This window comes from Brienomyrus brachyistius, chromosome 13 (genome assembly GCF_023856365.1).
Source record: "Brienomyrus brachyistius isolate T26 chromosome 13, BBRACH_0.4, whole genome shotgun sequence".
Lineage (NCBI taxonomy): Eukaryota > Metazoa > Chordata > Actinopteri > Osteoglossiformes > Mormyridae > Brienomyrus > Brienomyrus brachyistius.
Window position 1 is genome coordinate 24177842 of NC_064545.1, and position 14264 is coordinate 24192105.

The window sequence follows — 14264 nt, forward strand, 5'->3', positions numbered from 1 at the left end:
CATTTTACCTCCTATATGAGCACATGTTTGAGCTTGCACTATATGAGGAGAAAGGCCAGGCTGTGGTGAGTTGATATTTTTGTTTTTGTATGTACCATTAAACTGTATAAGTGAACATGTAATGCTCAGAAAATAAATCAGCAACCCATTAATACATCAAACTTGCTAATGGATGGCCAAAATGAATCACCCTTAAAATCACCCTTAAATGTGGTGCATTTTCAATCGTTTCGGCCAAAGGGGGAGATGCTGGGGCTCCCTGAACCTCCCCCCCCCCCCCCCCCCGCTTGCACATGACTGCCCTCTAATAGCCTGCATGAACCACAATTTGATACCACAATGTCATAACACTTCCTTCCTTCTCGAAGGACGTTCATTTCTTTCCTGTAAAATTGCCTGTTTTGTACTTTTCAGGCTGTTGTACCATATGCCTAAGCCCGATTTATTTATTAATATGATTACGCCATTTTTTTTTGTCATTGATGTACTTCATCCTGTAGCTCAGTAAAAAGTGTGTTTTGCTAAGCACTCTAAGGGTTGTTAGTTCAAATCCCAGGGATCGCTTGTAATTTGTAACTATTCCCTCTACTGGGCAGTGGTGGCTTAATGGATAGGGAAGCAGACTCGTAATTGAGAGCATTCTACTGTAAATTGCTTTTGATAAAAGCATTAGATAAATGTGGTAGTATTGATATGTTAGTGTATGTAATGCATTTAGAAAGTATTACACCAGCATCTTCGATGCTCTGTGGCTGCATCACTGTCTAGTACAGGAACTGTAACATGCTTCAGCGGATAGTGAGAGCAGCTGAGAAGATCATCGGTGAGCCCCTACCCCCCCAAAATGCATTTTCCAGACCCGCTGCTACAACAGAGCCATAAACATTGTACAGGACCCTTCCCACCTGCTACACGGACTTTTTTCTCTTCTACCGTCCGGAAAACGGTATCGGAGCTTCTGCTCTGCCTCTACCAGGCTGTGCAACAGCTTCATACCACAAACCATCAGAACTCTGAACACACACTAATATCTGTACTGACTCTCGTCAAATTCCTCTAAACTGCATATACAAAATACCTCTAAATTGCAACTGCACTTTACTCACTTACGAAGTTAACATCTCTGCACTATTTCTTATCTATTTACTTCCTCTTTGCACCTTGTACGTCCTGTGACAGTGATGTTAAATGTACTATGTGTTACACCAGGACCATGGAGAAACGTTGTTTCATCACTCTTTGTACATGTATGGAGCTGCTGATGACAAAGTAACCTTGAATCTCGAACTTTGTATTAGAAATATCTTTAGCATAACACATTAAATTGATTAAAATGTAGACCAAGACTTTGTTTTACAACGCTTCATTTAACTAGGAAACATTAACGAGGTAGCAATAAATAATGCAGTACTATAATGGTATTTTTTCATTAAAAATGTTTATTCTTTTATTATTGTAATAGAAGACATGTTACATTACCAGTGATATGAAGGAGGTAGGTTAATATATAATAATTTGATGGCAATTTAACATTAGTATCACTCTTACTGATAATTATATGGTGTTTTAGGTGATGTTATTGGAGGATAATAATGTTTTCACTTTGTGTGCCACGGTTAATAAAAGAAGTTACCCCCTTGAAAAATGTTAAGGACCATAAAAATACATTTCACTTTCCACATTTTATACTCTCAAATAACACTGTTCTGGTTCCATGGGAATGGCCACAGAATCAGATAATTAAAAAGAAAAACAGAAATTTAAATCTCTTGAGAAATCATTGTCACGACTGTTACAATGTCATTACTAATATATTGCTGATATTGTATAGATAGAACAAATAAAAGATAAATGCATAAACACTGAAATATTTGAAAAGATAAAAATAAGCAGAATATTACAGCAATGGTAAGAATTTGCTTTAGCATTTTAATACTGTAATCCTTACCAGGAATATTGGTTAGGAAATGGATTTAAATCATGGAGTTCATAAAATGAACACTGCGAATGAGCATCACGAACTGTATATTTAAGTATACTGTGTTATCTTGGACTGGGTTGACTGCTCCGTCTTTTTGTTACGTTTCCGGAAAGCAAAGGCGTAGAGAAAGGGATTCACGCAGCTGTTGATGAACGTCAGCGCCTGAGTGACTCCCCAGCCGGTCTCGCAGATGTTGTTCACGTACTCGGACTTCAGCAGTTGGCCACAGATGCCCATGATGTTGACAACGTGAAGAGGACACCACAAGACGAAGAAGGTCACAACAATGCTTGTCACCAGTTTGGTCAACCTGGGGCTGCTGAAGAAAGCAGTTTCATTTACCTTCTGATGAAGGCATGCATAGGAAGTGACCAGGATGGTGAAAGGGACGATGAAGCCCCATAACGTCTCCATGGATATGGTGAGAACCATCTCACCCACTGATCTGTATTTCCAACGGCAACGCATCTCCTCCCCAACCACATCTCCTAGCACAAGGGCTGGACAAGCCAGGATCCCTGACAGCCCCCACAGAGAAGCCAGTAATATCCTCTCCCCAGCCCCACGAAGCATCATCCACTGCCTGGTGTAGAGGACTGCCAGGTATCTCTGTACGCTCATCAGGGTGACCGTCAGCACGCTGCAGTACAGGCTGCCGATGATCAAGTAAGAGAAGAACCTGCAGGCCTTGACGCCCAGCACCCAGCCAAACAGCCAGCTGTGGATCCACACAGGCAGCGTGACGAGGGACAGGAGATCAGCCATGGCCAGGTTCAGCACCAGCTTCAGGGTGAAGTTCTTGTCGCCTCTCCTGAACTTGCGAGCTATCACCAAGACAACTGCCACGTTACCGCAGATGCCCACCAAACAACAGAGGCTCACAATCGCACATGGGCCGATGTTGCCCTTGTTGAAGATGGTGTGGTTAGAGCTGGAGGAGTTAAGCGGCAGCATGGTGTGGAAGCAGCCTCACGATATAGCGCTGCTGCCTTAGAGTGAGGCTTATCTATCACAAAGTGTTGTGAAATACACTTTCTTCCCTTTATGATCTTCCCCTTTTCTTCCTCACACCAGGAGGGGGAGTGTCCTCCATAATTAAGCTGCAATTAAATTTATTCTGTTTTCAGACAAATAGCAGAGAAAACACTGAATCAGACAAAATACCCCTCTTTGTTGCAAACTATTACTGGATTGCCGACGGTCACGATTCGCGGCCACGGGGCGGGGAAGCAAGAGTCCAGGGAGTGAGGGTAACGTAGGGTTAAATTGGGGGAAACACACTTGAGAACACGAAACAACAGGCATGGGTAACTAAGTGACGTTAATGGCCGGACTGGGGAAACATTCACAAGAAAAGCTCTTAAATACATAACAGCAATTAACGCAACCAGAAAGGGCTAATAACACGGGGGTTCCACGCGGGTACATGAGGGGGCGTGGCACGCGGGAGGATGGGCACCATCGGGGCAGCATTTGGTCAGCTGGCTGGAGCGAGATTTCCAATCCGCGATGGGTCTGCACACGCATTTCTATGCACGTAAGACTTTAATTACCTTGTAAATAGTCCGTAGGGTTTGCCAGCTGCCCCCTTTTGATGTAGCTCATTTTAGATTCGTAAGGAAATAGCATAGATTTGCCGCAAGATTTCTTGCGTAAGTGTGAGAGAACGGCCGGATCTACAAGCCCCCCTACTTTTCAGTTCCTAAAACAATAATCATAAAACCGCAATCGCCACTATGTCCATAAACTGCTCCAGTTACTGAAACAAACGATACAGGGAGAGTAATCTAAATGAAACAGCAATCTCAGGTCCCCAAAACGCTTAAACTTAAGCTATCCGCCTGCATGCATGTGCGGAGAGGAGCGACTGGACTGGTTTGCAGTCACACCCTACAGTCTCCACTGGCACCCACTGCTTAAACGTAAAGGGTTCAGCTTTTCAGATTGGAAAATTATAAGAAAACAATCACCTGCGCCGTACAACCATGGCAGATGGCCGTCTGTGGGACTTAGCTGTTAACACTGAGATCCAGCGTGCACAAGCACTTTATTTGGATATTAAGCTTTAGACTTTAGAAAAATGTGTCGAGACATGACCAGAGGGGTAGTGCAGAGGCAGCAACTTATGTTGTTCCTGATGTCGCTTATCAAGATAAACTTGGGGAAGTATGTATTAACATAATATTAAAATTAATATCCTAAAAATGTATTTGTGGATCTTTTACATTTATCTATGGTAGTACAATTGTATTTCTATATTAGAACTCCCACATACCGCTCTCCCATGCCACCCTGCCTAAATCTCTAGAATTTTCTAGATCCACCATTGTGTAAGAATCTGAAAGCGCCACGCCAGTTTGCAACCCTGATGTTAATGGGCACTTTCAGCAACAGTATCCAACTATGTGCAATTACACAATTTCTAAAATCAACTGAGAATGTACTATACTTGGTCAAATTATAATCAGTGCGCTCTGAAAGCTTTAGAATATCAAAGATATACCTACATACAAGGACAGCCTCCTTAGCAAGTGACTGGTCTCTGCTACCTTATTAGACACGATCAGTGTCCAAAAACTTAAAGAATGTCGTTCTCTCAGCGGACATGATAATCGATGACGCGTCAATGTCAACTTTGCAATGAGGCGCGTGCTTAGCGCTATAATAATAATAATAATAATAATAATAATAAATAAATAAATTATTTCAGTACCTTCAAAAGCGCTCTATAAATAAAATGTATTTATTATTATTATTATTATTATTATTATTATTATTATAGGAAGCAGGACATGAAGTACTAGCGGGCAGGCAGGGGAAGAAAGGAGAAGGGGCCCAGACACTCGGGGAATTGCTGAAACGATCGATTCGCCGTACACGCATACTCCAGGTTATTGGGTTATTGTTACGTGGGCTAATTGTTAGGGTTGGGCCTACACTGAATATCGGTATCGAGATTGGTATCAGTGACACCAACCCTGAAAATCACGCAAAGCGACGTTTGTACTATTTTATTATTTTAGGAGGGGCAGCCTCCTTTTTCACCAGCGAGTGAAGCGAGGTCGTATCACGTGAGCTTCGGTCTTTTACTACTTGCTAATTACTCATTTTAAGCACAGCGCTGTCACGACATTACTCTAAGTATAACTGAGAGTCTTGCAGAAACGTTGTTATATGGTGTTTTGCTCTTGTCAGAATTATTCCTGACACAAAAAGGGGTATAATGAGAGGCTGACTGATCCGACATATCTGAATGTAGAAGATGCATGCGCTCAAACTGTCCGTATGTGTATCTAGAAACATGCTGCTGTGGTCACGTGGAGGCTGTTTGACCAATCACAGGCAGAGCTGGGCCAAGAGGTTAGCGTTTATTTTATTCATTTATTTTTTTGGCTTGCCTGAGATGTTTGGGCATTACTTCATCGTCTCAATCGGGGGTGGCCAACTACTGCTGCAGAGAAAATACTATAACGAACTACCGATTCGCGACGGTATATTTTTCCGCAGACCGGACGAGGGTCCCATCGCTCTGTTTGCGGACCGGGGTTGGGGTGGTCCCACCTGGTATTTTCCTATCGCGTTTGACCAGATGGCCACCAAAGAAATAAAACATTATCCATTAATCATCGCGCGATCAAGCAGTCGACCCTACTAGATGAATAGATATGGTTGTGTTTATTGGACAAATCTGTCAGTCTGGGATAATGTAACTGGTGCCCCCTGGTGGTAAAGTAGTCTGGACGCTCTCATCACCATGGTCTGGGTTCAACTCTTAGATAACAAGAAGCATCTGCTTTACGGTGGCTTGTAGTTACCTCTGTGGACGAGGACTGTTTCTGTGATCGGAAGGTTCATACCCAGAGGTTTGTAGGCGCGATTTCCACATCTGGTGTTCTGTCGAGTTAGGCTACCGTAGTGCTGATAGTCCTAACCACAACCCCCCAAAAACCCTAAAACCCTCACCCTAACCATAACCCCTTTAACCTAACCCTACTCCCAAGACGGTGGAACTGCACATGCGCAGAAAGGCTCGATTGCATATAGGTATCTCAACCCGTTAGAATACCGCCTCTCACAGTGTAAACGGGGTAATAATCGCAGGCTAAAGAGAGCGGCAGGGGGAGCACAGAGTCTTGATTGTCTTCTGGATATTCATCACCCCCCACCAGACCCATGCTGACAGGTATTCCGCTTAATACAGTCTTGCCAGCTGTGATTGGATTGATTAGGATGGTCAGCTTTGTGGACTGAGGAGAACAGTTGTACGCAAAATCTACTGCGCTGCGTTTGTGTGCTGCGTTTTTCATAACATGTCGGGGTGATGTTTTGCATCATCTGAAATAAAAGAGAATGCCACCCTGAGGCACCTGAAAACTACTAAAATTAAGAAACAGAGGAAATAAAAAAAAACGCAGCACACATACAGAAGTCAGGTTCAGTAGATTCTGCGTACAACTGTTCTCCTCAGATCCGTGTTACACAGATTGGCCAGCAGATGGCGCCAAGGCTTTAGTGAAGGGGGGCGGGGGGGGGCGGGAATAGAATAAGAAGGCCACACGCCCTCTAGTTTCAGCCTGTATTTCTGTTTGGCTGGCAGAGAAAAAAGAAGCACAGCATTCAGATGCTGTAGCTTTATTGAATCGTCCTTCTCAAGCATGCAGCAGCACAATGCTTCAAACTCAACCCACACCCACTGGACACCTGTAGTTAACGTGGCTCCCTGTATACTCCTAACACTCTGCTCACTGGTGGGGATTCCTGGCAACTTGCTGGTTATCGTGGCAATCCTGCGGAACATCAGGCAAGCCACGATGACCGTCAGACTGATGCTGAACCTGGCTTTCGCAGACCTGCTCTCCTTGTTCCTGGCGGTTCCTTGGATTCCGGCATTGCTGGGCGACTGGCCTTACAACGAAGCCTTCTGCAAGCTGCTCTCCTATGCGCTGTACAGCTGCATATACGTGAGCGTGCTGACAGTAACAGCCATGAGCGTGCAGCGATACATACAGGTGGCATACCCCTTGAAGCTGCGTACCTGGAAGATGAAGAGTTTTTTGTTGCTGGGCGGCCTCTGGGTGCTGGCGCTGCTGCTCAGCTCCCCAACCGTGGCACTAAGGAAGCTGGTCATCGATAAGGGGCAGCTGAGGTGCCAGCCACGGTACGAGTCCCACGCGCAGCTGGCAGCACTGCTCATGCTGGAGACGGCCCTGGGCTTTCTGGTCCCCAGCGTGCTCATCAGCATCTCCTACGCCAACCTCATCCACCGAGTGAAAAAGTTGCCCTTCACCTCGAGCCGGAGATTAAACAAGCTGCTCACCTGGGTGGTGGCAGCGTTCCTCATTCTCTGGTTCCCCTCCCATGTGGTCAACATCCTGCGCGTCTGTGCCGTCCTGGCGCCATCGGGGAGCCCTGCGCTGAGGAACGGCGGGGAACATCTCCGCAACCTGACAGGAGCGCTCACCTTCCTCAACAGCTGTCTCAATCCCTTCCTGTACGCCTTCGCCTCGCGTAACCTGAGAGGCAGCAGTAGCTTCATGAAGAAGATGGAGAGGGTTTGGGACTTACGGCAGCCTGACACGCCCCCCACAGACTCCCGGAAGCCCTCCCTGTGCACCCAGTCTAACCTGCTCGTCGTCCCCAAAGAAACCCCAGGTATGAGGAGGGCTCATAAACCTGAAGAGTGTATAAATTTAGGCTGTGGAAGGGGTCAGATGTCTGTACAGCTTATCAGTACAGAAGAGGGCATGACTAACGTAAAGCACTGTGAGACAACGTAATGTGTAAATGCTCCATATTAATAAAATTGAATTGAGTAGAAAGATGATGAAATACAGACATGCATTATGGGAGATATATATATGTATATATAAAATGAGTGTTTATGTATTGTATGTATATGTCTATGTCTATATGTATATGTATATATTATATTGCTTTAATAAATAATGCTTGTAGCTATTATGACTATTTTATTCCATATGATGTAGTTGAAAATGTATTTATTATAATCTGTTATATAAAAAAACTGTTCACAAATAATTCAGTCACCTTGTACTGTGTTCAGAAGGTGCATGAATAGACACCCACCAATAACGCATTTATCCGCCGTTCAACCAGTTATCCTGCTCTGAGTGTCTGGGGAGGGGAACCTTTTCTCTAATAATCATTACTATGTTTAATGCTCATAGTAACTTCTGAATGACTTTTCTAATTGCCAGTGCATACATTATTTTAAATCAGTTTGGTGTCAAAATGATGTAATATGCATTAAAATGTAAAAAAAAATGTTTTAATTGTTTAAATGTAAGAATGATACAATCATTCTGACTCAAAATATAATGCACTCCTGTGATATAATCATGAAATGCTGAAGCATTTAAATCTTTTTTGTGAGGACAGTATTGTGTTCATATTGTTTCAAATACATACAAAAAAACCTGAAACCATGTTTATTTCCTTTCAAATGTAAAATTTAAACCCCTTTATTTTGTTAAATTACCTGATTATTTCATCACTTTAAGACGTTAAATCTATAGACTAGATACCAATTTGCATCTTTTTGAAGTGTTAATTGTCTTGGCCCTGCTGATTTCATATCGCCCCGATTATCAGTAAATAACTCTGTGCCACACAACTGACGGAGTATGGAGGACCCTGATTGGACAGTTCAAGTCACTGGGGAAGCTTGCAGTCTCTCCGATCAGGCGAGGCTGTATCAGGGCCAATTTGGGTTCCTCAGGCTTATGCTGTGTGCTTTTTAAAGCATGTTGGCTTTTAGCGCCTTATTGGTGCATCCGATCTCCCCGTGCGATTTAACTCGCATACAGGAGGAAGTTAAGACTGAGGTTAGGTGCAATGCAATAACATTAATGCAAACGAACGAATGGATTCCTGTCTGGGTAAAACATGTGTTGTAATTATTAGCATAATTAGCATTCTCGTTGTTTATTTGCAGTAGGGAATTGCAATCAATGGTTTCAATGACCTTTTTTTTAGAAAGTAGGTCAGATGACTATGGCTGGTATATCGAGAAGCGGTGACTGGCAATGCTACCTCACTGCAGCTCGATACCCACAGCACACCCACGCCTCCCACCCATAACCTGGTAACCACATGCAGATGTCAGCACCATGACAATAGCTTTCGTTTGTTTGCACTGGTTGCACTTCGGAGCATGGGCTTGAAACCCAGCACCTTCCGTTACTATCTGGATGCCTGCACTCGTTACTGAACGGCTGGGTGCCCACCTGACCGCATTCCCAGCATGACGAGGCTGACCCAGTCACCCCGAGAGCTTAAATGCCACAGCAGACCTCGTGCAGCAAGATTCACGCCCACGTCTCCCCAGGAAAGACAACTCAGAGCAGGGGCGCAACCCCCAGGCACCGGCAAAGAAACAGCTTGCACTTCGTATTTTTAATGAAAATATATTAAACATATATTTTCCAGTTACTTAATACACAGTATGTCCTTAACATATTTCTTAACATTTTCAAATCTTACAACACATATCCGAGAACAGAATACCAGTACAACAAATACCAGTACGCTTGGGTGCTTATTCTTGTACGCTTGTACTCTCACTCGCTTCAAACTTACACACAACAACATGTTGTATTCCTCTCCATGGAGTTTCTGACACATTCTAATGTGTAGAATATTAACAGGGTCTGAAAAAAAAGGTATAGATGAGCGATAAAGTCCTCGTTAGAGAAATAAGAGCTCATGCAGGTCCGCTGGCAGGTCCTGCGCGTGACAGGCTGCCTGGACACGCCCTCTCTGTGACGGGGAGGCTGTGCTGGCACAGCATTAGCAGTGGTAGCACACGAGGGTCTCTGCGCTGTGAATGTGTTTCTTACCCAGATTAGCAGAAACTGGTGTCGTTTCCTTTGTGTGGTGCTAGAGAAGACTTTTTATACTCCCCAATTGCCTAAAGACCCCCCCCCAAGGAAGGAGGGACCCCCTGGCCTGCAGGAGGAGGCTCCACAGATGTCCAGGCGGGGACTGGGAGACAGGCTGGGGGGTAGGGTGCGTGGGTTGCTGCCACAATGCAGATCAGAGCGTGGCATGTCTTTGCTGGTGGGGGTTCAAGACAGCGTGCGGTCTGATGGACCCCTTTACTTCCGAAACGACGATACAGCTCCTGTAGGGGCCCCCACTCCCCCCTAAGCTTCTAGAAAGCCTTGTCTCAGTCAGTCAGGCTCACAGGCCTATGTTATCACTCCCCAATCTCATCAGCGGAGCAGAGACTCTATTAAAACACACGCTGTCTGCTTAATTGGGCTCCTTTAATTAGCACGCTGAGCCCGTCTCATGACAACGGCAGACCTAAAGACACTATTACTGGTCTGTCAATGTGGCCCGCCCCTGTCTTCCATTGTCCACACCCCGCTGGTCTCTCCTTAGATTTACAAAAAAGTGGAAGGGGCTTTTCTTTTTTCCTGTAATTTGTCCCGGGGGGGGGGAACTATATTAAGGATTTCTACATATGCGAGTTAAAAACTGAAGCAGCCTTCAGCTCGGTCCTTAATAATAATAATAGCAACTATTAAAATTCATATCATTGCAGTTACAGTAAAGTGATAATGGCGATAATGATCAGTCTAAAAACTACGGTCTCTCTTCGGATCTTCAGTAATGCTGTTTCCGAAACTCGTCCCAAGCGCAGCCTGAGTATTTACACAGATCCATGCACAACTGGCCAGTCTGACAGACATCATTTTGGAGGAGAATAAAAGCCCAAGAGGCAGTGGTCCGTGGGGGGAGGGGGAAGGGGGCAAGAGCGCCCTCACATGGCCGCTAGCTGGGTGAGCACCGTGCGGAAGTGCTGTGTGCGGGTGGCCAGCTCGCGCACGCGCTCCGTCATGTCCCGGGCAGCGCCAGCGGACGGGTACTGCAGAGCTGCCGTCTTGGTGCTCACCACGATGTCTTTGAGCTTCTCGCAGAGCGCGTTGCTGTACTGCGTGACACGGGCCCGCACCTCCGGCGACTTGGCCTGCCGCGCCAGTGTGTCGCCGATGAAGACCAACTTGTGCGCGCTCAGGATGACAAACTTGCTGTGCGCCACAAAGATCTTGGGTGGCTGGTTAGCACCGATGGCGGAGTAGAAAGCATCCACGGCATTGGTCAGCGTGGTGATGTTGGCCTCGCACTGTTCCAGGTAGAAGAGCAGCAGCTGGCGGTCGCCGGCGCTGAGGCCCCCCCGCGATGCGCCACAGTGTGACGGGGGGCTCCAGCCGGATGGGTCGTTATTGATCGGCCGGCTCACTTCCTGTTCCAACCGCTCAAACTGTTTCAGCTGTGTGAGTAGGGGAGAGGTGTCAACCTTACAAGAACATTATTTATAGCTCTTATGTATAGCTACAGAAGTTCGGGTGAATGTGCGACAGAGACACAGCATCATACAGACAAACAGACAGACAGACAACATCATGCACAATCAGACAGAAGGCACAGCAACAGAGACACAGCAACTTGCGGCATTATGCAGACAGAGGGACAGACAGACGCTGCATTATGCAAAAACGGACACAATAATATGCATAGGCAGAAAAGCAACATTATGCACATAGTTAGACAGAGCATTAGCACAGACACAGTAATGTGCATAGACAGACAGGCAGAGCATCACGCACAGGCACAGTAATGTGCATAGACAGACAGGCAAGCATCACGCACAGGCACAGTAATGTGCAAAGACAGACAGGCAGAGCATCATGCACAGGCACAGTAATGTGCAAAGACAGACAGGCAGAGCATCACGCGCAGGCACAGTAATGTGCATAGACAGACAGGCAGAGCATCATGCACAGGCACAGTAATGTGCAAAGACAGCAGGCAGAGCATCACGCACAGGCACAGTAATGTGCAAAGACAGCAGGCAGAGCATCACGCACAGGCACAGTAATGTGCAAAGACAGACAGGCAGAGCATCACGCGCAGGCACAATAATGTGCAAAGACAGACAGGCAGAGCATCATGCACAGGCACAGTAATGTGCATAGACTGACAGGCGGAGCATCATGCACAGGCACAGTAATGAGCAAAGACAGACAGGCAGAGCATCATGCACAGGCACAGTAATGTGCAAAGACAGGAAGGCAGAGCATCACACACAGGCACAGTAATGTGCAAAGACAGACAGGCAGAGCATCACTCACAGGCACAGTAATGCGCAAAGACAGACAGGCAGAGCATCACGCACAGGCACAGTAATGTGCAAAGACAGACAGGCAGAGCATCACACACAGGCACAGTAATATGCAAAGACAGACAGGTAGAGCATCACGCACAGACACAGTAATATGCAAAGACAGACAGGCAGAGCATCACACACAGGCACAGTAATATGCAAAGACAGACAAGTAGAGCATCACACACAGGCACAGTAATATGCAAAGACAGACAGGCAGAGCATCACACACAGGCACAGTAATATGCAAAGACAGACAGGTAGAGCATCACGCACAAACAGGAGACAGCAGACAGACAGACACACCTGCTGCTGCTCCAGCTGGCTTTTGTTTTGTCGGATGATGTTTCCCTTTTCCAGCAACTGCTTCTGGTTTTTCTCAAACTCTTCCTTCCCCTGAAAATGCCACAGATGGGAAACAGGCATTACCTCAAATGGCATTTCAGGTCCACAAATGCAGACACATGCAAAGACACCGCAGGCACACACAGCACAAACAGCACACACACACACACACACACACGCACTCACACACCACTCACACACCATTCAAAGTTATGCCATCGGATGCTATATATTATGCAGTGAAGGATGTCGTTCCTCATATACCCATATAAGGAACAACTTTGTCACGGTTCGTCCTACATTAAAAGCCACACGCAGACATGAAGCCACTCATGTGTTGATGTGTCTTAATATGTCCCCTGCTGCATAACACTGTAAAGCATCATGGGTGTGATGCATGGGTGTTGCGATGAGTGTGAGGGGAGGCTGTTACAGGGGGTTAGGGCTCTGCATTGGGAACATGCGATATGCTCTCAGCGTTCCCCTTGGCCAGTACTGATTAATGGAAGACAACCATTCCCTGTTTATTAGTGCCTGGTGAATTTGTTGGGCTGTATGAAACATTAACCAGACTGCCGATCCTTTTCAGTTCACCATTTCCTGTGCCATCGACCGTGACTCAGGAGCAGTACCTGTAAATGCACGTAATCGTAGTCTTCCATCCAGCCTTCCTCCGTGGTGTCATATGGCCTCTCTTGGGACTCCTCCTCCGTCGTGAACTTGGGCGGTGAGGGCAGGGGGCGGGACTGGATGTTGGTCCTCTCGGGCAGCCCCGTCTGATAGGCCGAGACGTTATTGTTGTTGCCCGGTGCCTCAGCAGGCTGCTGCTTGGCCTTCCTGAACAGCAGCGTGGCGTTGCCATGCAGGAAGGAGGCCAGCTGTTTAGTGTCGTCTGGCACGCCCCGCGAGCACATGACCAGGCGGTCCAGGTCGTCGCCGCCAGGGGGCGGGGCCAGCAGGGCACCCAGGGCCCAGCCTGTGCCGTCCAGCGACTGGCTGTGCTGCAGGAGCCCCTGGTAACCTTCTTCCATCTTGTGGAGCTGCCTGCTCAGCTTGGCCTGCAGCGTGCGGTCGGGTGCCAGGGCAGCGTTGGCCACAGCGCCACGGGCGAACTCCAGCAGCTCCCTGACGGACACCTTGACGCGTTCAACGGCCTGCCGTAGCGCTGGGAGGCTGGCCTCCATCTGCTGGGCGCTGCGCCAGTTCCCGCTGACGAAGGACATGAGCAAGGAGACGGAGCCCTCCACGGCCTGCTGCAGGCGCACCAGCCGCTCCATGGCGGGCTCGAGCTCCAGGTTCAGGCGGCCCGCACCGGCCGAGGAGGAGCATGACGATGACTCCTTGACGGGCACCAGGTCCAGGGAGGAGGTGGAGAGATTGCTACGCGTGCTGCCCGTGCTGGAGGCCGAGAGCCGCTTGAAGCTGACGCTAAGCTCCTCAGTGCCCCCTGTCGCCGAGGCTGCGTCACGCACTACCTGCGGCGGCACATCGTACACATAGTCGTCGCCGTCTTCACTGCCGGCCGGCCGCTCGCGTGGGAAGTCGTACACGTCCTGTACCCGCCCGCAGGAGACACCAGGCCTCAGGCTGGCCGGGATGTCGTACACCTCCTGGCCGAGAGCCGGGCTGTCCGAGGGCCACCTGCCCGGCAGAGTGGGGGGCGGCACGTCGTACACATCCTCAGGGGCCGGGCTGGGACCCGGGGTCTTGTTTTCGGGGCTTGCCGCCTTCACGAAATGGGGGGGG

General features: G+C 47.5%; 3 protein-coding genes across 4 annotated transcripts in view; 1 reads left to right on the forward strand and 2 right to left on the reverse strand.

The window, feature by feature from the left end:
- Window positions 1-1419: 1419 nt before the first annotated feature.
- Window positions 1420-6333, reverse strand: LOC125706838 (leukotriene B4 receptor 1-like). Its single transcript, XM_048973682.1, has 2 exons — window positions 5797-6333; window positions 1420-3081 (listed from the first exon to the last, which is right to left on the reverse strand). The coding sequence occupies exon 2, from the start codon at window positions 2933-2935 to the stop codon at window positions 2030-2032; it is 906 nt and encodes a 301-aa protein (XP_048829639.1). The 5' UTR covers window positions 2936-3081; window positions 5797-6333; the 3' UTR covers window positions 1420-2029.
- Window positions 6041-7939, forward strand: LOC125706833 (leukotriene B4 receptor 1-like). 2 transcript variants are annotated; one of them, XM_048973673.1, is made up of 2 exons: window positions 6041-6164; window positions 6830-7939. In XM_048973673.1, the coding sequence occupies exons 1-2, from the start codon at window positions 6155-6157 to the stop codon at window positions 7756-7758; spliced, it is 939 nt and encodes a 312-aa protein (XP_048829630.1). In that variant the 5' UTR covers window positions 6041-6154; the 3' UTR covers window positions 7759-7939. The 2 variants fall into 2 exon arrangements, with proteins under 2 accessions (XP_048829630.1, XP_048829629.1); XM_048973672.1 differs by lacking the exon at window positions 6041-6164 and having other exon boundaries at window positions 6579-7939.
- Window positions 7940-9382: 1443 nt separating this feature from the next.
- bcar1 (BCAR1 scaffold protein, Cas family member) overlaps window positions 9383-14264 on the reverse strand; it is a 32464-nt gene continuing 27582 nt past the window's right edge. Inside the window, 3 exon segments of the mRNA XM_048973669.1 lie at window positions 9383-11279; window positions 12480-12569; window positions 13151-14263. Of these exon segments, the coding sequence (XP_048829626.1) occupies window positions 10770-11279; window positions 12480-12569; window positions 13151-14263 (1713 nt within the window). The 3' untranslated portion in view covers window positions 9383-10769.